The sequence below is a fragment of the Anolis carolinensis genome, chromosome 5 (assembly GCF_035594765.1).
Source record: "Anolis carolinensis isolate JA03-04 chromosome 5, rAnoCar3.1.pri, whole genome shotgun sequence".
In the NCBI taxonomy this organism is placed as follows: Eukaryota; Metazoa; Chordata; class Lepidosauria; order Squamata; family Dactyloidae; genus Anolis; species Anolis carolinensis.
The window spans coordinates 152676096-152703735 of NC_085845.1; the positions used below are offsets into that span (position 1 = coordinate 152676096).

General features: G+C 36.3%; 1 protein-coding gene across 3 annotated transcripts in view; it reads left to right on the top strand.

Annotated features, from left to right (window-relative positions):
• cnot2 (CCR4-NOT transcription complex subunit 2) overlaps nucleotides 1–27640 on the top strand; it is a 66680-nt gene that overhangs the window by 36360 nt on the left and 2680 nt on the right. For all 3 annotated transcript variants that reach the window (XM_008116617.3, XM_003224620.3, XM_008116619.3), the window contains 13 exons: nucleotides 7479–7601; nucleotides 9173–9239; nucleotides 11621–11768; nucleotides 12369–12551; nucleotides 16080–16159; nucleotides 18481–18606; nucleotides 19995–20119; nucleotides 21631–21751; nucleotides 21846–22002; nucleotides 24305–24366; nucleotides 24479–24528; nucleotides 25278–25378; nucleotides 26015–26159. In XM_008116617.3, the coding sequence (XP_008114824.2) occupies nucleotides 7491–7601; nucleotides 9173–9239; nucleotides 11621–11768; nucleotides 12369–12551; nucleotides 16080–16159; nucleotides 18481–18606; nucleotides 19995–20119; nucleotides 21631–21751; nucleotides 21846–22002; nucleotides 24305–24366; nucleotides 24479–24528; nucleotides 25278–25378; nucleotides 26015–26159 (1476 nt within the window). In that variant the 5' untranslated portion in view covers nucleotides 7479–7490. The remainder of the gene's footprint in view (nucleotides 1–7478; nucleotides 7602–9172; nucleotides 9240–11620; nucleotides 11769–12368; nucleotides 12552–16079; nucleotides 16160–18480; nucleotides 18607–19994; nucleotides 20120–21630; nucleotides 21752–21845; nucleotides 22003–24304; nucleotides 24367–24478; nucleotides 24529–25277; nucleotides 25379–26014; nucleotides 26160–27640) is intronic.

Here is a 27640-nt window from a genome sequence, read left to right on the forward strand (position 1 = left end):
ACAACAAATTTGACAGAAAGTAATTCAATAGGCAGTAATGCTACGTAGTGATTACTGTATTTACGAATTTAGTACCAAAATATCATGATGTATTGAAAACATTGACTACAAAAATGCGTTGGATAATCCAGAACATTGGATAAGCGAATGTTGGATAAGTGAGACTCTACTGTATAATGAAATTCTGGGTTGGATATCTTTGTATCATGAAATAATTTATAAATGTAGTAAGTGGCTCTGTCTTGTCTTGCTATGTAGTAAGATGGAAATCTAAAGATAGGAAGATGTCTTACATTTAGATCAAGTTTAAACTTCAGTTCACTGGAATAATACTATATTCCTCCAAATATTAAAAAGAATATAAATCACTGATCTAAATAGTATGTTTGTTTATGATACATTGAGACATCTTGATAAATGTAAGCATACAGGCCAGGAACTTTAAGCCAAAGACACCACTTAAAACCCTCCCATACCTTGTAGATATCAGTGATGGTGTTTGAATTCAAATAATCATATCTGATATGTTCCTTTTTATAGAGTAACTGGATAAAACCAAATTTTATCAATCAAGCATGTCTATTGGATCATTTTAGAAATGAAATCTTATATTTGAGTCATTTGAATACTGTATTTGGTATTTTCTGAGATTCTTATAAAGTTCAAAGACTAAATTAAATATATGAGATAAGGAGTACTGCAACATAATTAAAGAGCACTTCATTAATTGTCATGCCAAAAAGAAGTCACATGCATCATACTAATGCAAAAACAAACCTCCCATAGGAAAACTGTATCAAAATATTCAGCAAAATCCCTCAGGAAAATTTATGAAAAGCTTTCTCTGCACAGAAAGAACTAACATAATCCTTGCTTATTTTTAAATAAAGCTAGCATAGCAAAGAAAAGTCTAATGTTATTCAACCCTTTGTGATCCAATATAAATCCTGTCTGATAAATAATAATGGGGAATATAAGAGAAGCCTCTATGTCAGCACAGCTTTCAGTTTCTTAGTGAAGTACAACCTGTTATCCATGGACTCAGTTACATGGTTTTACTTTCCTGTGTTCTGAAAATGTTTGTGGACCTTTTAGGTCATCCAGTGCTATTTATGCTTATTGCTCAGTTGTAGTCAAATGATAGGGCACTCTATGTGTTTTCTGTTATCTACGGGAAGACCTGGAAAGTATCCCTTGTAGATGTGAAGGCTGTACCATATTCATATTTATTCAGGAAAAAATGCTCAAACAGAGAATAGAAATTTTAACCAGCCTTGAAAGAACAGTTAGATAAACCTTATTAAAAGCCAATGTAAAGATAGTTTTAAAGACTTTATTATAAAGGTACTGAATAAAGACTGTGTGTGTGCGTGTGCGCATGCTTTCAAGTCTGTTGACTTAAGGTGACCCTGTGAATTTCATGGGGTATTCTTAGGCAAGCAATACTCAGAGGTGGCTTTGCCATTTCCTTCCTGTGAAATATACAGCACATAGTAGTCATGGCAGTCTTCCATCCAAGTACTAACCAGGGCTGATCCTGTTTAGTTTCCAAGATGAGACAGGATCTGGTACCTTTAGGATATTTATTCCCTCTCTAGTAAAATGGGAGCTAAAAATAATTTATTTCTATACCAGTAAAAAGAAAAAAAACATTAGGACAAGTAGATTTTCCTAATTTTATTGTTTTTCACTGGCCCATCATTGCTTTTTTAAATTAAAGTAGTGGATATACTTGGGTAAATTTATTTATTTTAGTATGATGCCCAGCTAGCAAGTGGCTTAATAATATGAAAATACAATAATTTTGGGACAAAAACAAACAAATCAGCCAAAACAGTATCAAAATGCTAAATATTAAGCACTAAGAGCCATTAAATTTTAAATAGTGTAATTGAAAATAAAATCAAGGATTGAAATCCTACTGGAAGATATATGTCTATATGTGACATCTGAATATTACTATTGAGAAACCAAGCAGATGTTCTATTGAAGGATCTTTCGCAGGTGAAGACCACATTTGTGAGGTTCTTTCTTTGGCGGCTACATATCACACCATTTGTAGGCAGAGACGACACTCTGAGGACCATTTTAAGAATTGGGCAGGAAAGTGTTCAAGGAAATGCACATCCAGATTGACTGGTCCAAAGGCATTAAGATTTTTCAATACTTTCACCAAGAGCTTAAGTGTTTTGAGTAAAGAGCCATCACTCAGCCTGTGCTTCACTTTGACATACAAGCAGTGTTTTCAGTTAAGAGCTGGTGCGAGAATACAGGGCTTTAGAGCTTCAAGGGAAAAGTCTCAGTGCCTCGTGTTCTTGTCCACTTTGGGAGATTGCTGTCTACTTTAGAGAGGGAGAGAGAGCAAGAGAGGGGTGAGGCTGGAATGAGTACAGTATGAAGAAAAGGATAACTCTGCCTCTTTACTTTGTGCTTCCTTGTGACAACTTTGTGCTTCTACTATTTTAAAGTTGATATTTCATTTTTATTGTTTCATGTGAATGTGCATTTATAAATTATTTGTTATTTATAAAGTGGTTTGGGGTGTGTATGTGGAATGCATTTTAATACATTTTAATGGGAAAATTCACTTTGAGATAAGAGCAATTTGAGTTAAGAGCTCAGCCACAGAATGAATTAAACTCTTATATCATGGTATCACTGTACTTTAAATTGAGCCAGGACACAGACTGGGAACTATGCAGATGATGCAGCACTAGTATGCTGCATCAACTGCATAACTTGTCCCCATTGAGAAAATCTTGTTGACTTTCTGCACTAACTGGTAACTGAAATATTCACTTTCTGTGTAAACACAGCAAATACCTCAAACAAACCAATCTGTGTCATTGTTTCCAACTTTAAAAATACAATTGTGCCACTAGGAATAAAGTATTTTTGTTGTCCCACAATTTGTATACTAACAATGAATGCCTCAAACAGGGAAATGTGTGTTTTGTGATACAAAACAGAAAAGTAGAGTAGGAGTTTGATTTTTTAGAGGGCTAGCAATGCAGTCCAGAACAAACAAGACTTTCTTTAAATGTGGTATGTATTTCTGGCTAAATATGCATAGAGTTCCATACTGGCAACTTTTAATTTGTGTGTTTAATATTTTACACATTTCTCTTGGGAGCAATATAAAACCTAAATATAATTTTGCTTTTTTCCCAGTGATAATTGTAGCTAGTATTTGTAGTATCTTTTCAATTTATAATGGGATTTGTTCTTTGAGTAGTTGTCATGGTTAAACAAGTTATTTTGGTTTTCTAAGAAAGTACAGGATTGCTTTGAGATTGTACCGTGCTTCATGTGCCAGTATACATGCCCACATATATGTGTATGATTCTTGGAATATTCTTTTTAAAAGAAATTGTGTAACAAAACATCATGTCTGGGACAAGTTACAGGTATCATTACCAGCTTATTTTTAAAACTCTAATTGGGTCTGTAAAACCCTGAAATATAGTTATTTCAAATCTTTTCTTAACTAACAGGCATCTTGTTAGATGTTCGCACATGACAGCAGAAGTGATGTAAAATCTATGTTGTGATTAGCAAAATCAATAAATAAAAAATTGTACAAAAATCTATGCCAGTCTGTTCATTTATGATGTTTTTGATGGTAGCTATAGGTGTACAATTGTTTTGAAGTGGAAAATGGAATGTTGTTTAGCACTGAAATACAGAATGCTCGAGAGCAGTGATTCCCAACCTGTGCATTTTCAGATGTTTTGGCCTTCAACTCCCAGAAATCCTAACAACTGGTAAACTAGCTGGGATTTCTGGTAGTTGTAGGCCAAAATACCTGGGGAGCCACAGGTTGAGAACCACTGCCCTAGAGTAACAAATGCACTTTTCAGGTTATTTGTGTATCTTGGTTCTGATGTTTCTGTTAACATCTGTTATTTGGTCTATAAATAATTAGTGTATTTAGGTGCTGCTGTATATACTTGTGTATAAATCGACCCCGTATATGTTTATTGATTTTGCTATGACCCATGAATAAGTTGAAGGTAAATCTTGGAGGTATATAAGAAAAAAATCTTTTCTTTTCTGTTGAAAAATACATGGAAGGAACCTGCACAGGAAATGCTAAGAAGGGGAGGATTGTTTATTTGAGAGGTTACAATGAAAGAGTGTAAATTGTATTGCTGATTTTAAAATGTCTACATTTATACAAATACAGATAGGGGAAAGAATATAAATGAGGAAAGGGGGGCAAAGAATAAGGAAAGCAAACCTGCCTCTATTAGGAACCCCAGTGCAAAGCAGTGACAAGAGACAGAGGCAAGGAGCCCCTGTGGGCATGGTAGGTTTGGGAATCAGCAAAGTCCTCCCTCACTTTTCTTTCAGCATGAAAATGTTCAGCAGCTACATGGGTGAGTGTGGCTCACTCCACCACTTCGAGGGCTTGAATGGAGCAGCAGCGGCCATTTTTAATAAGGAGTTACTGCATATCCCTCTGAGAGAGACCCCCAGAGAGACCGCCAAGTCTTGCAAGGATAACAACAACAACAACAACAATTTTATTCTTATATCCCACCTCCATCTCCCTGAAGGGACTCAGGGCGGCTTACAGACGGCACAAGTGCCTAAAAACAAAAATAAAAAGAAGCACAATATAAAATACAATGAAATAAAACACATATGGTATAAAATATCAACTCAGACTCAGTAAAACTCAGGTCATCAGATTATATGGTTAGGTCAAGGTAAAGGTTTCCCCTTACGTTAAGTCCAGTCATGTCTGACTCTGGGGGTTGGTGCTTATCTCCATTTCTAAGCCAAAGAGCCAGCGTTGTCCGTAGACACCTCCAAGGTCATGTGGCCGGCATGACTGCATGGAGCATCGTTACTTTCCCGTTGGAGTGGTGCCTATTGATCTACTCACATTGGCATGTTTTCGAACTGCTAGGTTGGCAGAAGCTGGAGCTAATAGAAGGCGCTCACTCCGCTCCCGGGATTTGAACCTGCGACCGGTCTGGAAGTTCAGCAGCTCAGTGCTTTAACACACTTCGCCACCTGGGTTAATCCCTATTAAAATGACCACCACAGCTCTGTTCCACCTCAAGTGCCCAAAATGCCAGACAGACCAGACACTTTTTGGGCTCTGCCACATTGCTGCTGAACTCTGCTTGGGTTGAAAAGGGTGAATAATAAGAAGATAGGGCTGCTTTTCTATCTTCAGATTGGATAGTAAGGTGAGGGGTAATGGGCCAAGACAGATTTCTTGCCTCGGCCTTTTTCACTACCTTCTCACAGCCTTTCTCGTCCTTAGTAGAGGCAAGTTGCTTTCATTACTCTTCTTTTCTCTGCACTTCTCTTCAGACCGCACTCATGCCACATTGAGCTCGTCAAGCCATAATCATCTGTTTCTAACATTGACTTGTGTACAAGTCAACCCTGTTTTGGGGGGACAATTTTTGTCATTTTTTACACTTTTACATGAAATATATATGGTATTTTATGAGACTGTATTATTGTGATTATGGGCTTCATTTCTGAGTGGGCACACATGATCATGCTCTCTGCGGAATGCTTAAAGACAGAATACAAAGCCTTTTAACTTGAAAGTGCAGCATTTTTAGTGGTGACAAGCAAAGCTATAATAGTGATGCTCCTTCTATAATAGCAAGGAAAGAACATTTTGTTTGGCATCGTTACGCATGGTTACTTTGGTTTACTTTGATCACCTTCATGTTCATGGTGAACAGCTGTCATTAAGGATTTCTACTCTCCACATCGTTTTGCTCTGCTGGAATAAAAAAGGAGATAATACCTTTACCCTGTTAAACACTGCATTCCATTTTGTTAGGTGATAATTACACTCTCAGAAGTTGTGTACAATGGGATGAGCCAATCATGAAATGAGAGCACTAGTAAAGTGTGTTTGAACAACTTGATAGATGCTTTATAGCTAAAATAGTAGCAACCAATTAAATATCATTTAAGGAATTGATAAAGAATGACCTGACAAAATATGGATTTCACCAATACGGCTTGTATTTTTCACCAGTTGCGGTGCTACAAACATGCAGCAGTCTCAGTGAAATGTTGAGAAACCCATGACTAAGGACATTGCTTTTGCACATCATGTTTTGTTTATTTGTTTAAATATTTATGTCCTGTCCTTTATGCCGAAAGCTCAGGGTGGCTTACAACAAAATCAACTTAAAATATTAAATAATAACAACAGTTTAAAAAGGTTAAGGAAACATTGAATGGGTTCCTGTTTTAAAAAGATCATTTAAAACCAGTTAAAACAATCTTGACTCATAAAATGTTTGTAACCTGGATAAAATCAGTTTGGCTTAAATTCTTCAATCAAAAGCCAGGCTTTAACGCAGCTCCAAAATAATTCCAATGTTGGTGCCAGTTGGGCCTCCAGAGGAAGGAAATTCCACTATGTTGATGCCACCACAGAAAAGCCCTCTTCCATGTCCTCTCATAATGCATTTCTCCTGCTGATGGCACATGGAGGGATGCTCTTCAATAGATCTCAGTTTTTGGGCAGGCATATAGAGAGATGCAATCCTGCAAGTAATTTAAGGCTTGAAATGTTACTGCTAGCACCTTGAATTCAAAATGGAAACATACGATTTCATAATCATGGATATGATTCTAAAATTGTATCTCAAGGATATCCTGTTCAGCCAGTACAATTGCTTCAGAACAGGTGGTATATGATATAATACTACATGAAGACATACAGAAGAACTTCGTACATGTTTGTTGTCATGTTATATTTGTCAGTTGCCTAATACCCTGGATACCTGGTTCAGTTGTTTCATACAGTTAAAATATAAAATCTGTAAAATACAATACAATAAAACCAGGCATAGTGGTCCTTGGTATCGACTGGAGTTTGATTCTAGACCTCTCCATTAATTTGGTTTGCTTCTAGGACTCCGCATGGATTTTCAAGTCCCATTATATACTGTGGTGTAGTAAAATGGTATCCCTTGTATTAAATGGAAAACTCAAGGCTTGTTTTATGGGATTTTTTGAGAGGTTGAATATGTGTGTACAGAGTCTCTGGATATGGAGGATGGCCTGTACAGTAAAATACAGCTTTTGCTTCTATTTTATATTTTACTGTGGTGTTTCATTTGTAAGTTAACTATGCTTCTGACTTGTTTTGATTGTAACTAAGAAAAAAATAGGATTGCTTTGGCTTGTTTTCTGAACTTGTATGTAAACATTAATCATGTTTTATCCAGGTTTAGATATAGTAACTCGTCGGTTGCAGATGGAATCAAAGATTCTTATCTCATTCTGCCATGAAAGGATGACTGGGAAAGGGGAAATTTTGTGAACAAAGAGTAACTCCCATAATGTCAAAGTAAAGTGTAACCATAGTTTAGTTAATGTTACTTTTGATCAAGGCTCATTAATTTCTCCTATACTTCAATAAAACACTAAGGATGTGCTTACTTTAACAATAATGCAAAGACTAAATGCGATATTATTGTATCTAGGTGACAAACAGCATGTTTGGTGCTTCAAGAAAGAAGTTTGTAGAGGGGGTCGACAGCGACTACCACGATGAAAATATGTACTACAGCCAGTCTTCGATGTTTCCACATCGATCAGAAAAAGATGTAAGTTTTCTGAAGCCTAAATCTTTCCTTCTTTTAAAAGATATGAATCTAAATTTGTATCTGGTCCTAGACATTTGCTGGAGATTTTCTAGCTCTGCATTTTTGTAAGTAAAAACCCATGGTTGTACATTACATTTATGAGTAAAATTCTGTAATTACAGTAACAAGGATCTAGAAAGCTGGTAGGCTATTTCTTATTAGATCTGGATGCTTTTTGAAGTCCACTCTTTGAATGTGGCTATGATAGATTCCCCCCAGCATACAGTTGTACTTCATGTAAATATGGAGAGCCAATTTTACTGCTAGCCAATGCACCTTGTTATTTGTAGACTAGCCCTTTGTGAATGTCAAAGCTATCAGCTGAATCTGTTTAGAATCTTTTGCTTGTGTTAATGTAGTGATTTCTGTATGTTCACATTGGCTTGAGTTGTATTAAACACAAACTAAGGACCACCCCAATATTCAGATATGACATAGGCTCTTGGAACTTTTCTTTTGTTTATCACTAATTAGCTTTTCATAAGTCCACTCAAAGATTTTGCTCTTTTAAAAGATAGTCATCCCTACCATGCATTTTACTTATACAGTATTAGGACATTCTATTGCACTATAGATAAGGAAACAAGAAATTATATTTTCTAATTCCTGATTAATTACTGCAGTCTTCAGATAGTAATCCAGTTTTCAGTTATGTTAAAATTTTGTTACTGGGTTTTACAATTTCAAACCACAACTAGAGGACTCATATAATTGAATGGTCCTGTGTGTTTTGTTAAAAGTATCCTGACATTTAGTTCTCTGCATAAAGGAAACACGTATGCATAAAGGGGCATTAATATCATGCAAGCCTCCAAATGCAGTTTGGAATGGAGCAGCCTAGACATCTCAGTGAGAAACTGGACCAGTAATTGAGTTTGATTCTTATTCTTTGCATTCACATTCACTGTTACTAAAATTAATGATATAGTTGGAATGTGTCAGACATTAGTATCTGTAATAAAACTATACAATGAAGTAGACTTTTTTTCTTTGGGGTTTTTGAATGACTATCTTTGATATTAGGTTTAGGTGTCAGTGGAAGTTCTGGGGGATGCATTGGACCCTCCCTCCAAAAGGGCCCCAGGAGTTCCAGCCCTGTTATAGAATAGGTGTTAACATATTTCCTACAGTCATTCTACTTATTAGGCCATAGTTCGCCAGCTCTTTCCAGCATCCAGATTCCATGTACTTGCTTGTACACAATCTTCCAGATGTTTGTTTTTACTGACATCTTGGAAGCTGTTCCAAAGTATTCTGGAGATGCTTTATGAGGGAGAGAGTGTATGACCTCTGTGTGCATCAAACATTGCCTGTTACTCTGAATCCCAGTGTACTGTGTTTTCCTGTCAGTTTTTTCCTTTATTTGAGTTTATTCAAGAGTATGGAGGTGATCAGTGTACTGTTTCATGTTATCGTCAGTTCAACTGCAGTAGATGGATATGTTTGTGATACCTTCCTTACTTTTTAAGAGTGTAATGTTGTACAAAATTATTATCCTATTCTTAAATAGCTTTTTTAATTTTCTAATTTAGATGCTGGCATCACCATCAACATCAGGTCAGCTGTCTCAGTTTGGGGCAAGTTTATACGGGCAACAAAGTAAGAACTGTTTTTGTTCTTATGACCCCTTCAATGGTAATAGCGTGTGTGAAGTAGAAGTTAGCTTTTGCCTGTTAATATGATTTCATCATATTATTATCCTCTTAGAAATGTGGTCTAAACTTTCCTTTCCTGGAATATATTTGAAAGCAATCCTTTTCAGTTGAGAATTCAACAGATTAGGATTATTGTAAAACCTAGGCAGAAATAAAGCTAACAACAGGAATAGAAAATGAAACTAGACAAAAGTGACTTCTTTACTCCTAAAAGGCTATCTATCTGTCTTTTGCAAGCAGACATTGCAGTGTTTGCAGCTGCTCACAAGAAACATTTCCCATGATGTAATAGTATGGTTGGTAGCGTTTTGCCTCCCATATTCGTCAGAACTGAAGTACTGCTCCTATTATTATTGTTATAATCTTTACAGTCAGCATACAATTATGATTCCTTAGAATTCTTTACTATTCTAAAATGATCATATCCCATAAGGAGTGGGCATGCTCAAATTTGTATTAGAAAGGAAACTGCTCCCTTTTCTCCCTTTTTAAAAATCAAATAGGATTGACAGGCATTAGAATCCTTGGTCAGTCCATATAGGTGCAAATGATAGATTTGGCACTCAAAGTGAGTGCGCCCAGAGCTTTTTCCAACAAAGGATCATCATAGGACTTAACTGTTGTGAGCTGAGGTCTCAGACACACATGGATGAATTGGTCTCTGTAGACAGTTGGCAGTGTGTCCTTTTAAAGCTGCTCGAGCTTTCTGTAAGAAAACAAATTCACAAGTTAAACTACTACATTAGAAACTAATAGGCATATATGTTGCTAAACTTCAAAATAGATGACTGTGACATGGTTTATTAATAAGTTATAGGTTCCAGAGCATACGGAGAAGACTGGTGGTTATATAGGGTTTTTTTATTAGTAATGGGAATTATTCATTAGATTTGCATGACATTTAAAAATCTGTGTGTGCATATGTACATGCATGCAAGCATGTGGCTATATACATCATACAAGTATAATTTTGGAATTAAGATTGAGTTGCACGTGCCCCTTACTTTTTCCTGCTTCTAAAAACATGCATTGTATGATAAATTAGAATCAACTAAATCCCAGATTTTCCAGCAAACCTGCACCTGGCTTTTTTAAAAATTGAGATTTTAAAGTGAGTCACCATGGATTTCTTCAAATGCATGTGTACTCATGTTTCTCAGCAGAGCATTTTAATTAAGCTCTGCCTGATGCATATTTTATTCAGAAATATTTCCAATTTAAACTCTGTCTGAGGGTTTAGAAAGGGGCTAACCTGAGTGCTTCAGTGGAGGATGTAGGCAGCTTCCCCAGCAGTTTTTGCTCTCTTTGTGTGGCAAGTTGTGTGGAAAAAAGTGACTGTGCTTTCATGATGGATCTTTCTGTGATCCAGAACCTTGACAAATTGGTTTCCAGTCTCATTGAGAGGCTACATAATGAAGCAGAGGTTCTTCTTTTCACACTGTTTTTAGCTACTATTCATGTGGAAAGAGTGACGAGCAGGGAAGACTAGCTTGCTCCCTGTTCTCCTGTACTTGTTTTTACACTGTTTTAAACAAAGCAACAGAGCTGTGGTTTCTTGGTACCTAAGGCCGCATACAACATCATAAAATACAATTTTGCTCAAACAGCAAAACATCTTCCTTTCTTCTCCTTGCCAGCACTCACTCAACCCAAATGTGCCCTAGAGGATTCCCAGACTTCTGCAGCTGTTTTTTAGGGACATGTGGGTGAGGGATGATCTCTATAATGGGAAGAAAAATAATTTTCCACTGATGTTGAACTTATAGCATATAATCATCATTGCATATAGCCAATACTGTTGGTATATATTAAACTCTCACCTGATTTCTGCCTTATATATTATTGTAGCATCGGTGTAAATGGAATAACCAATACATATTTAAAATGCATTTTCTTTTTGAAAAATTGAATTAGTTCCTGTTGAAATAGTTTGAGGCAAAATTTAGTCTCACTCTTGCATTTGTTTAGAAAATAACATTTTTAGGTTGTCTGGAAAATGAATTAAAGCATGTGGAGGACAATTATGTAATTTATTTAACTTCCAAATTAAGCCCACTCACTATACCCTAATTTTTTGGATTTAGAAATACTTTAGAAATGGAAGTCATAGAATTTCAATCTTTTAAAAAAAGACTGTATGGGTTGTATGTATGTGTTCTTTTAAAAACTGCATTTCCTAGCATAATTTTTCTAAAATTTTACTTCCCTGCATTCTTAAAATAGCATTTTTGACTGTCAAATTGAAATGAATTCCCATCCTCGCAAAGTAGCTAAGGTTCTTCCTTAATTTTGTAGATTCCAATGCCTCTGAATTTTTGTCAATAGGTGCACTAGGCCTTCCAATGAGGGGAATGAGCAACAATACCCCTCAGTTAAACCGCAGCTTATCACAAGGCACTCAGTTACCGAGCCACGTAACGCCAACAACAGGGGTACCAACAATGTCACTTCACACGCCTCCATCTCCAAGCAGGTATTTATTGACAGCAACTTTTTCTGCAGGGCCTTCTCAGATATGCTGGATTTTTAATGAAATGTTGTTATTTTCTATTCTGGACACATTTTTTTAAGGAAAGGAAAAGGTGTTAATTTTCTAGATCCGTGCTCTTGGGTGCTGGGGAAAATCTTCTAATGCAATATCGATCATCTACTAAAAATAATATTCACATTTTGCTGTGCTGCACCGTTAAAACCGTATGTCACACAGCAGTTTGAGTTGATATCCTAGAAGCACTGTGGTAATTATAGAGGTTATGTTTTAACTATAAAGTATTTTTGAATGAGAATGGGATTTGAATATTTTCCAAAGCTATGCATTTAGTTTTGAAAGCCCTGTTTCCTAATATAGATTTATAACTTTCATATAATGTCTCAGATCTTACTGTTGATGTGAGTTTTTTTTAAAGAGTTTAGAAAGATTTGCGTGTGAAAGAAATGTTGGTAGCCATGACAAGCCAATGTGGATAAACTGATTAGTAATGAACTGAAAGCTCTGGTGTATACAAGTTTTGGCAGTCTGAAAATAATTTTATTCTGCTGAATAACCTGATGTCTGTTGGCTCATCTTTTTCAGGGGTATATTGCCTATGAATCCAAGGAATATGATGAACCACTCCCAGGTCGGTCAGGGCATTGGAATTCCCAGTAGGACAAACAGCATGAGCAGTTCAGGATTAGGCAGCCCTAACCGAAGCTCACCCAGCATAATCTGTATGCCAAAGCAACAACCCTCCCGACAACCTTTTACTGTGAACAGGTACAGCAAATTCAGTATTGCTATGGATTCTGCTCAGCCTACAGTCATATATACTAGAATAAAAAAGAGAGATAGGTAAATTTTCTTTTATGAAGAAATAAGTTGGTCTATTTTGAAATGGTTTTATCGTGTTTTACAGCTGTACAAACAAAAATCTGCTTATTAATGTGATTGAATTAAAATGCAGTTGTTTGATACTCAGTGTTGGCTTTCATCAGAATTACATGGGAGTGAAGAAGTTCAGGTAGCCTTCCTTAAAATGCAAGGACTGCCCCAGTCCTGAGCTACTTGTGTGGAGTTCTTTCTTTGCGACAAGATGACCTTCCTACCAAACCTTTTGCGAAGTGTTAAACATGGCCTTTATCACAAATGGAGTCTTGTGCATGTATTACAGAGATTTTTGGATCTGGTGGTTCCTCTATGTATTTTCCAATGTTAGGTTGGATGAAGAGACTGAAATAAAAAAGACGTACTGCAAATAAATGCATTCTGGTTTTTTAGTCTTGTCTCTTTTCAAAGGAAGGGATTGATAATTTCCCCTGACATTAGACTTCTTAGATTCGGATTCTAATGATTGTCAAATAAAAAAATTGCAAGTTTGTATATCCCTGAACAGAATAATATGAAAGTTGTGATATGCAAAAAGAATTAAGTATATAATAATAATAATAATAATAATAATAATAATAATACTTAATTCTTCTTGCATATCACAAGGTATATATTATTATTATTATTATTATTATTATTATTATTATTATTATTATTATTATTATTACCTGCCTCTCCTCGTGGCTCAAGATGGGTTACAACATAGCTTAAAACACAATAGATATATATATGAAAATATACAGGACAATGATTAAAATATAGTGGACTCAATCGTGTTAAAATTCCTAATTAAAACTGGCTGAGTAGGACTGCTGGAAGATATAGAGCTTTAGATGTGTTTAAAATTCCGACAGCTCATTTAACTGTTGGGTCTCTTCCAGCAGGTCATTCTACAGTCTTGTATTTAACTTGCAGGGTTGTTTAACCCTACGAACCCGCACAATATCTTCATTTGTTGGGGGAGGCCCTTCTCTTGCTCCCGCCTCCGTCACAAGTGTGGTTGGTGTGGACGAGGGAAAGGGCCTTCTCCGTAGTGGCCCCCCGGCTCTGGAACGCGCTCCCCAGGGAAATTAGGCAAGCTTCCACTCTGGAAGTCTTCAGGAAGAGTCTGAAAACATGGCTCTTCATTCAGGCTTTTGAATAAGTACCGCCTATTTGCAATGATAAACTTCCCGTAGTAGTCTCAGGGTTCACCCCCCTTTTTAAGGTTTCTCCCCCATGATCTCAAAGCACTTTAATTTCTACCATGTTTACAAGTCTTACTTAGTGCACTTTTGCCTAGTCCATTTTTATGACTATTGCTGTATTTTAACCTGTGTTTTATTAATGGTAAAATAAAAATGTTTATTTTATTTATGTCTTTTTAATTTTTTATTTGCGTTGTTCGGTTCCTGATGTTATTGTACTTTTGTTCTGCATTTGTAAGCCGCCCTGAGTCCCCACGGGGAGATGGAGGCGGGGTACAAGAATAAAATTATTATTATTATTAACATAGATTATCAGAAGAGGAGGTAGGTGTGTGACCTCTATACATGCTAATAAACATGTTATCGTGAGAGGGGAATATTCCTAAATTTTGTAAAGCTTGGATGATTTTTTTTAAAATATCCACTAGTGGTTTAAAAATAGTGATGCCCAAGTCTTAGGTTTTGAATGATTAGAGGCCCTAGACATAACAACAGCTAGTATTTATGGTTTTCATTGGTGTATGTGTGATAAAATCCCACTTGCTTGTGAACTATTCCTGAAGTTTCTTATCGTGGACTCTGTGTTTTAACCAATATAAGACCCATTTTATGATATATATTTTTAGCCTAGAGGAGCTACAATACTGAGATGTGTAACTTTTATTTCTCAAAAACATAATTTGCAAGGACAGTGTTGGTAAATTTCAGACAGGTGGGAAAACGTCAAGCTTTTTGCATCTGCTTTGTTTTTCACTAGAGGCCCCAATGAGATCCAGGTGCAGAAGTCTCATTTAAAGAATGCTTGAATTGGGGGGTTCATGTTGAATACAAAAATCTTGTGGTTACTCTAAGGCTAAGCTGGGAGGGGGAGATCATTTTGTTGTTTTTTTACCAGTAGGATTCAAAAATCTTTAATGATCTACCAATGATCATTCAGAGAATGAATTAAACAAGGCCAGAAAACAACAGCAAAGGAAATTGAAAGCCTCATCAGGAAGTAGTGAATAGTTTGGGAGAACACAGGATATGTGCTTGAGGCATATCTTAAATAAGTCTTGTTCAAAACCATTTAGAAATGTATTTGATTAGACGGTTCCTGTTTCTAGCAGTTTCAGGCTGCTCATTTCTAGAGCAGTGGCTTGTGAATGTATCATCACAATATTCATGATATATTTCCAATATATTTCCAGATAATAAAACAAGTTTCTTGTGATTTGTTATACTAAACAAGTGAGTAAGTAGCCATGCTGTTACACTTAATGGCTGTGGGCTCCCCTAATGTAGTTCCTTGGTTGGGATAAACCAAATAAAGGCTACCCTGAGAAACTAATTAAGTGTACTGCAGTTGGTGAAAACAAAGGACAGGAAGACAGATTTGAGTATTAAAATAGTTCTTTTCTTTTTTTTATATCTTCTACCTATAATTAAGACCCCCTTCTTGTTAAACCACATACTAATTTGTTTTCAGTACTATGTGTGATCTCACTACTTCCTGGTGAGGCTTTCAATTTCCTTTGCTTTTTTGAGGCCTTGCTTAGGTGATTATGCTTTGCATAGCCTCAGAGTTACACTTCATATGCTGTTCTTTCTGGGAGTTTTATCAGCAATGCCAGTCTAATATTTTCTCATAATAGCATTTGTCCCAGACAAAATAACCTTGGAAGATCCTCTGTGCTAATTTAAGTTTCTTATTTTTTAACCTTGTTAAATTCAAATGTTTACAGATGCTAGATAATTCTGTAACATTTTGACTCACAGAAGATAATTTTGTATTCTTATACTGTCAGAAGATTTAGAATTTTGTATCTTTTTCTGGATCACTTTTATAGGTTATGCGATCTTTGCTATATTAAGAATTATTTCTTTATGGGTTCACAGATGAGTTTATAGACTGAATTTCTTCAAGCATTTAACAAGTTTTCAAGTTGCAGATAGTTAGCTTTCTACCTGTTAAGCCAATGTTTTAAACATACAATTTAGCCTTGTGGCAAATAGCATTCCATTTTGAAATATGTGTGTTTTTTTAATTAAGCTTATTTATTCACCTGGCAAGTTATATTTATATAATTCTCTTATATTTGAAATGTCTCATTATGAGGGCATATTAAAGGCAAATAGATTAAGGTGCTGGTCATGCATTCCTTTCTCCTTCCATTTCCTACTTGTTAAGATAAAGTGATTTAATATAATACGTTTTTCTATCCCAACCCTTTTTGTTTTCTTATATCAGTATGTCTGGATTTGGAATGAACAGGAATCAGGCATTTGGGATGAATAACTCTTTATCAAGTAACATTTTTAATGGAACAGGTAAGACTATTTTAAATCTGCAATTTGGGTCTGGAAATTATGTTGAAAAACATTTTAGTTGATTTCCTGATACAGAATGTGTGTAGGAATTCCTGGGTTTGAGGGACCATCCAGAATAGTTTGGAGGAGGCAGAATTGACAAAAATGATTACTCCCCTACTCTAGTGGGCCATTTCCACTGGCTCAAGAGACTCCCAGAAATAATTTTTCCTTTCAAATAAGGCAAGGTCTGTGTTCAACTTGCGCAGTTTCATTCAGAGTTTTAAAAAAACCCCTTTGGTTCAGAGTGCTTCTAGGAATGTGAAGTACAAATAAAGTTCCCTGGTGTGTTTGCAGCACTCATGTAGCACTTTAGCTTAATGCTGAAATTACACACTTCTAATTTCCAGACTTTTTTAAAAGCAAAGTTGACTTCTGTTCATTTCCTGGTTTAGAAAAAGGCCTCTTCTGAGAGAGAACCCATGTGACAAATGTACCTTTCTCCATTCTCCCTCTATAAGGGGATAGGTCATTTTAAGTAAATATATTTTTTACATTTCTGAAAAAAAAGTATTTGGGTCTACTGAGAGACATCTGCAGTCCCAGATCTTGAGTAGTTGCACGTTCTTATATTAGAGTTTCCTACTGCTCTGGCCAGACAGGAATTGAATGTCATCCATAATTCATGGATGTGGTGTTTGGCTCGCAGGTATTAATTGATTTTCATGGGGGTTCATTTTTCTTGTGGACTACACCGCAGGCACACCATCCCCTTCCTATTTTCTGCTGGTAGCACTATGTCATTTGCAATCCTGATGATAAACCACTGCTCTGAATTCACCTTTCCTATAATATCATTTCTTCATGGCAACTCTCAGCATAATGAGCCAGCATTGCCATTGGTGAGAAAGGCTGGGAGTTGCAGCCCTACAAAATGTAGGGCTGGGAGTTACAACCCTACACTTTTCACACTCGTGCTGTTTACTTACTGGGACAAATCCTTTGGAGCAGGCCTCAAGGAACACAGATGTAGTTCTATGACCCCAATGCCAGGATAAATATTAGAATGGATTACCCAAAAGTCTCGTCTGCAAATATTTTGATGCCAATGCAGTGATCAGTAGGAGCCAGCATGGATTTTCCAAGAACAAATTCTGCCAAACTAATCTTATATCTCTCTTCTTTAATCTGGTAACTATTTTAGGAGATGGTGGGAATACAATACATTTCATTTATCTGAATTTCAGCAAAACATTTGATAAGAATTAGATTAATCAGAAGTTGATACATGGAGTAGAGACAAATACAAAATAGGTTGGTGGGGGATATATGGCTTAGCAGTGTACTACATGCAAAAAGGACCTTGGGAGTATTGTTGATCATAACATGAACATGAGCACGCAGTGTGATGCAAAGAAGGTGAATGCTATTGTAGCTTGCATTAAAACAAAAATAGTTTTCAAGTTGATGGCTATAGTAGTTCCTTAAGTTCTGCCCTAGTCAGGTCTTACCTGGAGCATTGCATTCAGTTCTGGGTGCCTTAATTTAAGAAGAATATAAACCAGCTTGAGCAGGGCAATATGAATGATAAGAAATACAGACAATAAAACATAAAAGGAAAGATTGAAGGACCCAAGCATGTTCAGCTTGGTAAATAGAAGACGGAAGGGTGGCATAATTGCATTTTTAAATACCCCAGAGGTTGTCACAATGAGGGGACATGTTTGTTCTCTGCTGCCCCAGAGGGTTTGGCCAGGTCTAAATGTTTGAATTTACTGGACCGTGGATTTTCATAGAATATTAGAAGGAACTCCTTAACTATAAGAGTGGCTCGGCGACAAAACCAGTTCCCTGGAGAGGGATTTGGTCCTTCACTAAAGTCTTCAAAAAAGAGGCTGGACAGCTACTGCTGGGGATATTTTAGATGGAGATCTTGCATTGAGCAGGGGGTCTGGCTCAGTCATTCTTGGAGCTCCTTCAGCACTATGATTCTACTTGTACACATACACAATATTGTATTGTGAATCTTCTTTTCCCTTACGAGTGTGGGACTGTAACCTTTCCCCTCCATTTTGGTATTTCCTGGATCTAGCAAATTACTAATCACTTCATGATATATTACCTATATCAGTAAAACTTAAGCTGTCTGATGTGGGGGATCAGCAATTTATTTTTTCCCCAGTGTACCACAGACTGGTACACTATTTATCTCCATTGGATACAATTGTTTCTTACTTTCCTGGCACTGCTCCAGTCACCACCACTTTTGAGTAGCACTGCTCTGTGTATTTAATGCAAAATGTTACTGTAAATTGTAAAGTATTCAATCTGTTTTCTTTTAGATGGCAGTGAAAATGTGACAGGACTGGACCTTTCAGATTTTCCAGCACTAGCAGACAGAAGCAGAAGGGAAGGAAGTGGGAACCCAACTCCGTTAATAAACCCTCTAGCTGGAAGGGCACCTTATGGTGAGTGTTCATTACTTTAAAATGATTGGAAATATGATTAGACAGCATAATGGCTACTTTCAAACATATTTTGTTAAACTTGCAACTGAATTACTTTTTATTTTGTCTGTGAAAGAAAATTAAGTTTCCTGTAAGGAACTGACAATAATATTTTGGATTTTGTCTGCAATCTGTAAGAATATACCTGGCAGTTCACATAGAACTCACTGAGGATTTCCTTTGAGTAATTGTGCTTTGTGAGAGTTCATTTCCTATGTCATCTTTATGTTGCTCAGATCTACTTAGTCCTTAAACAGAAAGCCTGACTTTAAGAACTCTAAAACAATAATTTGCTGCAAGGTTTCTGACATTGATTAAAAAAAAATTGGGATTTTGTAAAAGTGTTGGCAGATTAAAATCCTGTTTCATTGACACTACTACTATGGTACAGACCACAATATAAAAGAGTCTGAATTCATAATATCAAGAGGGTACTTATTTGAAAGTAGTGAGAGAATTGTCAGATTATATTTGCTATAGATTTTTGTTTATCTCATTTACTTGTTTCATTTTTGCAGTAATTTGCAACTACATTAGTTTTAAAAAATATTGTTTGAAAGCGAATTCTTTATCTCTGAAGTGGCTATTGTGTGACAAAGACTGCTTGCTGCTCTTTAGTTCTAAAATTCCATATTTCAAATTTTGAATGGCTTGGCCTACTTTTTAGAAAAAGCCTTTTGTCCCTAGGGTATCTATAGTCAGAGTTACTAGCTAAGCACTTCCAGTTTTTCTCTTGCAGTTGTAAATTGCTTACAGTGACTATGCATTGCACTTCTTTAATTCATTTGTCGTGCTATAGATTCTAGTTAGTTTTTATTTTTGAAAAAATAATTCACTTGATTTTGTTTTTAATTAAGCAACTTGCTGGTAAATAATATTTAAACATTTTAAAATATTGTGTTTTGCTTCTCCCATAACTTAGTAATGTAATAAGAATACTGTCTTTAAAGTCCAATATACAAAGAACCCAGTAATAAGCCTAGATTAATAAACATTTCTGCAAACCTAGTATGTCTAAAAAAGCAAATATTTTTATTTTATTTTATTTTTATCTTTTCTTCCAAGGTTAGAGTGTATATGTACCTTAGATTGTTAATTCTGAGTTTGTATTTATTTCAGTATCTGTAAAAAGTAAAAAAAAAGTTTGCTGATGGTACAGTAGTTTAATTCATAAGTGAATTTTATTTAATCACTTATTCCACTTTTCAAAGATTAAATGATCTCAGATTAGTTTACAGTGTAGATGTTAAAACAAGAAATAATAAGACAACACCTACCCAGCTACTAAAGTTAATATCAACATAAAATAAATTTATATTATTAATATTGAATATTTATCTTTAAAACAGTTGGAATGGTAACAAAACCAGCAAGTGAGCAAACCCAGGACTTCTCAATACACAACGAAGATTTTCCAGCATTACCAGGTTCCAACTACAAAGATCCAACATCGAGTAATGATGACAGCAAATCTGTAAGTATCTCTCCTGTGTAAAAGAGGAAATTATTTTTTAAAGGAAAAATATGTATTTAAACCACCTTAATTTACTCTTAGATCATGTGTTCATATTCTTCTATGATATCCCTGGCTTAAGGCTTCTGGGTTTGTTATGCCTTCTAAATGTTATATAACTTTTAAAAATTAAAACTAACGTTCTGAAAATATAAAATTTTACTTTTTCATTCTGGCTGATATCTTCAGTTCTTTGGAGCAGGCTATTAGTCTTCCCTGTTGGAGGAAGGTATCTCTGTAACTGAGGCTGCTTCCACACTGCTCCTATGTCCCAGGATCTGATCCCAGATTAGCTTCCTATCCCAGATTATTTGGCAGTGGAGACAAACATAATCCAGTTTAAATCAGATAATCTGGGATCAGATCCTGTGATATAGGACAGTGGAGAAAGGGCCTGTATTGCATATTGCCAGCAGAAGTCATTCCTGTCTCCAAGGAAGAAAGTGAAAAGGTGCCCAGTTGGACTTTTAGTTGCAGTCTTTCCAGAAAAAAAGGGCCTGAAAGGAAGCCCCCTCTTTCATTCAAGATTTTTAAACACAGAACAACCTGGAGGATGAAGTGTGCAAGAAACTTCTATATCTATAATTCATTGATTCTAGTAATTCTGGAGAAAGGTATGTGTAGATATGAAGGGGGCAATACATTTACTTTGAGCATTTTCAGTTCCTCTGCTTACAAGGTGAGGGAGGTGAGTTGGGAGAGGGAGGGGTTGCCTGAAGCACTAGTTGCTAATCAGATAGTGTGTTTTGTAGTCTGTTGAAGCTGTTGAAAACTGAGCTTGTTGAGACTGGCTTGTTTCACTTCTATGTTGTTCAGAGAAGAGGAAGTAGAATCCTTTTCATGGTGGAGTGATACGATGTATGAACACTCAGTAGAGAAATTGATGGCTTGGTTTTCTGTGTTTAGCAAGTCACAGAGGTGGTAGATGTGCAGATGCATGCATACACTAGCTGTGTTCTCCTCTTCAAACCCCTGCCAATCACACGTAGCTTCCTGGGCTGTGAGAGGGAGCATCTTGTCTTCTTTATTTTTCTGGTTTCCTGAGGAAGTGGCTGTGTTGTGCTTTACCTTCAGGAGGAAATTTTATTAGCCATTAAGTCAATTATTTTTCCCAGACACTGTTTCTGAACATGCATTGCGTCCCCTCATTTATATGACGGCATCATGCTGTAAATTCCTTTCATCAGGGTCGTACAGATTGAGAGTAGGCAACCTGTGGCATTCTAAATATTGCCTGATTTCAACTCCCATAATCCCTTAACATTGTCTAAGATAGCTAGGGCTAATAGGAATTGTGGACCATAAGTTGTGTATCCCCAGTGTAAATGTTGAAAACCCCCATATCACAAATGGAAGAATAATAATTTGATAAATATTTCTTTAAAGGACGAGGCTCTTTATGTTAGCAGCCTAAGCAGACATGCTCTTTTCCATGTTTTCTTGTATAATATTCCTCACTTTTTTCTCACTAGAATTTGAATGCATCAGGCAAAACATCTTCTAGTGCAGATGGACCTAAGTTTCCTGGAGATAAAAGTTCAACAACGCAAAACAACAACCAGCAGAAAAAAGGGATCCAAGTGTTACCTGATGGTAGGCTAATAATCTGCCCTCTTTAACTTCTGAATTCTCTATAAGTTTCTGCTTCAATAAAGTTTGAGATTAATCAAGTGATTTGTTTGACTAGGTCGGGTTACCAACATTCCTCAAGGGATGGTGACGGACCAATTTGGCATGATTGGTTTGTTAACATTCATCAGAGCAGCAGAGACAGATCCTGGCATGGTACATCTCGCATTAGGAAGTGACTTGACAACTCTAGGCCTCAATCTCAACTCTCCTGAGTAAGTTGTTTTCCATTTTAATGTTGTTTATGGTTCCTGAAGTAATCACTTGACCTACCTTGAACATCAAAACTTCAAAGATATTTTGCTAAGGCAAACTGAAAATGTAATCATAGTAAAGTAAACCAAAATAACTCATTGAGCTTCAGGCAGTTAAGAATTCAAATGCACAAGCTTCCCATAACTCAGGATCCCCTTTACAGTTCGCTTCCTTTTAAAGAGTGGCTCATCACAAAGGCTGATCATTTATCATTTTTGAAAAAACACACAACTTTGAGACACCTATATACAGTTGTGGATGGCATAATTTCTTCTGCGTTGTTGTATTCATTGTATGGCCTTTATATATAGTAACATGTTTATGAGGATTTGTTTTTTTTACTTATTATGTAATTGCTGCTTTTCTCAAGTTATTTGTTTGCCTGAGCTGCAGCTTACATGACAGAATGCATATGTGATCATCTATTTCTACCCTTATCGCTGTATGAGAATTACATGAGTCAGATTTTGTAACACATGCAAGTGAAGTCAATCTTAGCCATGGTGTTCTTTGAGATACATATTTTATACTAAATTTATGAAGGATGTAAAAGATTCTGACAACTATAGAGCTATTTCGTTTTGTTGACTGCAAGTGACAAAGCAAGATATGTATATTTTATTCAATTTTAGGCTGTGTCAGTAGGCTTGACGTAACCTCCATACTACATACATGAAGGCACTAGTCTGTTATTGAATTAGATGAAATAGAGCATACTCCACACACAGAATTTGCACTGCTTACACAGACCTGCACAATGGTTCTATGGACCTGTAATTTCTACTATATCCCTTCATAAGCTGGTATCTGAAAAACCACTCCTGAACATTAAAGGGCATTTGGAGTTTCATATGATGCAGCAGGAAGATTTGTGGCCCACAGCAAAAATAATTAATCCTTCAATTTCTACACAGAAGGAATAAATCTTAACTCTGGGATGGGGATGTTAAAAGTGACTATGAGTTTCAGTCTCCTATTTGTTTTTAAAAAATCCCAAATGCTTTCTGCACCCTCCAGGGAACATGGGGAACAATATTTGATGTTATTGAACCCCTTGGGCTGTCCAGGGGCGTGCTTTTCCCAAATTGGAAGTGACATAATGAGCCTATTGGAAAAAAAGATATACACTTACTCGTTTTTGTATTTACTCGAGTCTAATGAACCATCAGATCTAATGCGCACCTCAATTTTTAAAACCTTGAAACTGAAAAAGCATTTGCTAGCGAATATGCACAGCAGCAAAAGTGCAATCTTTGTAATTTGGCCAAAAAAGGTGCGCATTCCAGTGGCTGCACGTTTATAATTCCTTCTTTAAAAACAAAAGTGTTAGGACACCAGAGCTTCCAGCAATGGAAAAGAAAACCAGGGATATATCTATGTTGTAGAATGAATCCCTGGCTCAATGCTGTGGGATTGTGGGGACTGCCAAAGAATGCTGATGTCTCACTAAATGCCAGCATCGCAAAACATTGAACCATGACAATTAAATTAGAGATGGCAACCCTCAAATAGAAACTCCAGGTGCTTCTGAAGTACCTTCACCTTTTTCTTTGGCTCAGCACTGAGATTACCATATTACATAAATCTAATGCGAGCCCTCATTTTGGGAAAAAGGTACATTCATTATTTATTATTATTATTATTATCAGTTTTCATTTATCTGAATGCAGGAATGTTATATTCCTTTTTAGGAAAATAGTAGTAGAATTCTTTCTAGGCCTTAGGTGCATTACTGGTATAAGGAGTGGCCATATGATTAGATAACTCTGTGTAATCTCTTATTGCATATGTTGCCATTGATATGTGGAGCCATCCTGTACAAAACTGGTTCCTTGGTGACTTAAGAACGTTGCCTAGATAATGCATGAATCTGGCTTCCATATTTAAGTGTGAAGAAGCATTGTTGAAAACCCCCAGAAAAGCAAGCTTGTTTTCTGCTGCCCTGCAGACTAGGACACGGAACAATGGCTTCAAACTACAGGAAAGGAGATTCCACCTGAACATCAGGAAGAACTTCCTCACTGTGAGAGCTGTTCGACAGTGGAACTCTCTCCCCGGGGCCGTGGTGGAGGCTCCTTCTTTGGAGGCTTTTAAGCAGAGGCTGGATGGCCATCTGTCGGGGGTGCTTTGAATCCGATTTCCTGCTTCTTAGCAGGGGGTTGGACTGGATGGCCCATGTGGTCTCTTCCAACTCTACTATTCTATGATTCTATGAAAATAGTAGAAATATTGGGAATTCAATCTGTCTTTTTCTCTATGCAGAAATCTTTACCCTAAATTTGCATCACCGTGGGCTTCTTCACCTTGTCGACCTCAAGATATAGGTAGGGTTGACCAATAAGTTAGTGATTGTATTTCTAATATAAAGTTAACATCCTTAAGGGAGGATTAATGCCGTAGGTTAAGAATTGTGTCACTTCTTTTTCCTTTATCTAGATTTCCATGTTCCATCCGAATACTTAACGAACATTCACATTAGGGATAAGGTGAGTATATTTTCTTATTCCATTATGAAATAAAATAAAAGTTTTTGAGAATTTGGTATATGTCATAGTGGAGAGCTTGAACTATACGTCTCCAATAAAATCTTTTCTCCCCATTATGCCACTAGGTGACCTAAAGCAAAGCACTCTTTCCTGGATTTTTGTAAAGATTACTAAGACAATAATTAAATTTGTTTATAATTTAACCCTTTAGATTATTCAAAATAATTTGAACAATCAAAAGCACTTTATCAATGCCAAAAATGGTGATCCTAAAGCAAACCTGTCACAAAGATCTCCTGGCAGGATTTGTTCTGACCCTAAGGTGAACATGTCATGGGCAATATTGTTCAGGTAGAGTTTGCCATTGCCTTTCTCTAAGGCTGAGAGAGCATGACTTGGTGATGGTCGCCCTGTGGTTTCCATAGTTGAATAGAAATTTACATCCTGGTTTCCAGAATCCTAGTCCAACATTCAAGACAGCATTCTATGCTGATTCTTGGACTAAATACTGTGTCTCATACAACACAATGATTAAAGAGGTAAAAAAATTAAACAGATACTAAAAGGGAAAAGAACATATTCTATTATATTGCTAAGAATATCACTGGCAACTCACTCAGAGGCCAGTTTGTGCACTAGTTTTTCATTCTATCTCATTGATGTCTGTTAGATGTGTGCCAGGCTGGGTTTTAGTGTCTTTATGCAATCCTCCTTTTAATACAAGTTCATGTTTGTTTTTTCCTTTACAGTTGGCTGCAATAAAGCTTGGCCGCTATGGGGAAGATCTGCTGTTTTATCTCTATTACATGAATGGAGGAGATGTATTACAGCTATTAGCAGCAGTAGAACTGTATGTTCACATTTCAATTACATTTTATGGTGGGTGGGAAGAAAAGTTTTTGTTTTTGAAAAAGTTACACCACCAGCTTTTTATATGCCATATGTGGACAAATTTCATCCCAGCAAGGAAGGACCTCGAATAGAAGCAAGGTTTTGCATCTAGATTATCTGTTTTATATGGATGTGCATATGTCTAACAAATGATAGGCACAAATCATCTATTAAATGGAGAAGGACTGGTACTATGATGTAAAATGGGTCTGTGTGCATACACAGATACGAAAGGTAGCAATAAGCATTCAGCTTCCCACTTTAATCCCTGAATTGGGACTTTGTCCAAAATCATATCTAGGAGCTTGGAACAGCTAAGATTTTATGAATAATAATGAGAATTACCTATATTGTAAGAGGTTTGAATTATTTGTCCAAGATTCTGGCAAAGGATACTCTATTCATCTTTAGGAACATTCTTCAGAAGTTTTGTTGATGCCCAAACTTCCATCTTTTGAAATGGTTATGTTATTGTGGCACATATAGTAAAATATTTAACATAATGTTTTGTGGGGAAATTCATTGTAATTTTTTTTTAAAGCAAATTGAAATAACATATTATAATGTATTTTTGTTTCTGGCTGAATGATGAAAGATTTAACCGAGATTGGAGATACCACAAAGAAGAGAGAGTATGGATTACCAGAGCACCAGGAATGGAACCAACAATGAAAACCAATACATATGAGAGGGGAACATACTACTTCTTTGACTGTCTTAACTGGAGAAAAGTAGCTAAGGTATTTTTTTCTTTAGATAAATTTGAAATCTGCATGGTTAATAGGCATTTTTTATTAATTTCCCATGCATGCTTCCACTAATACCAATGTCATTGAAAACAGGAACCGACAAGACTGTGCTAATAAAGTTTTGTTTCAAAGTTAAGGCTAAACCTTTAGACCAAGTTACAGTAGAACTGTTGAATCAATGCAATTGAATTTATATAAATATTAACTTCATTCAATATGTCTGCTTTAGCTGGTACTAATAAATTAGCCCCGAGAACTGGGATTGCATAGACTCTTTTGGCGTAGGGAGCAGAGGAAAATAGATGCATTAGATGTTTGCCAGCATTTGTTACCTCGGGTCACTTACAGTTCATTGTGTTTCTATTCTTACCATTACTCATCCATCAAATGCCTAAGATAATGACTAGACATTGGGAAAGAAATAAAAACTATATTAAGATTCCCTAGTGAAGGGGAGTCCTCCATTTTGGCTTTTAATTAACCATGCACTGTGATTTAAATTTTGTTAGCTGATGGGTTTTTATTGGGGGGTGATTAATTATGATATCCTTGAACCAATATTATTTCAAAACTTGGAGTATTTTTCAGAAAACCACAAAATCTCCCTATACATAAAGGATCTAAAAACAGTAGTTCTCTTTTATTTTATGTGGAGGTAGATATACCCTGAAAGGCACCAGATCCTGTCTGATCTTGGAAGCTAAGTAGTGTCAGCCTGGTTAATACCTGGATGGGGGACTACCAGTGAATAGTGTGTGCTGTAGCCTGTATTTCAGATGAAGAAACTAGCAAGAACACCTTTTGAGTAATCCTAGCCCAAGAAAACCCAATGAAATTAATGAAGTCACTGTAGGTCAGTGGTTCTCAACCTGTGGGTCCCCAGATGTTTTGGCCTTCAACTCCCAGAAATCCTAATAGCTGGTAAACTGTAGGCTAAAACACCTTGGGATCCATAGGTTGAGAGCCACTGCCATAAGTCATCAGGCAACTTGAAGACACATGCCCATACATAGAAAATTTGTGGGTTTTTTGTTGTGAATCTTGATTGAAAAGTAAATGCAAATTACAAAATAACTGTAGCTTATTTGATCATAAAATTAATATATAGTCCTATTAGGAAAAAATGCTTAGTTTTTTTGGGTCAGATCTGAGTTTAGTGCATGCCTTTTTTGTTATTCATTACCATACATACTTTATAAGATGCATAAAAAGGTATGCAATATTGATACAACATATCAGGTTAGCAATTGCAGGTATGGTCGTAGTGCAACTCCTTGCATTCCTCACTGTAGGCTTTTCTGTTTAGGACTGATTGAAATCACAGTTCGAGTATATCTAGATGGACACTTGAGTCCCATCCTTACCTCATATATAGCACCTCTTGATTGAGCAAAACCTTGTCTTCAAAATTGTTATACTAAACCCCAGAAAGAAAAGCGTTACAGGTGTCATTTTTCAGTATTCTTCTGAGT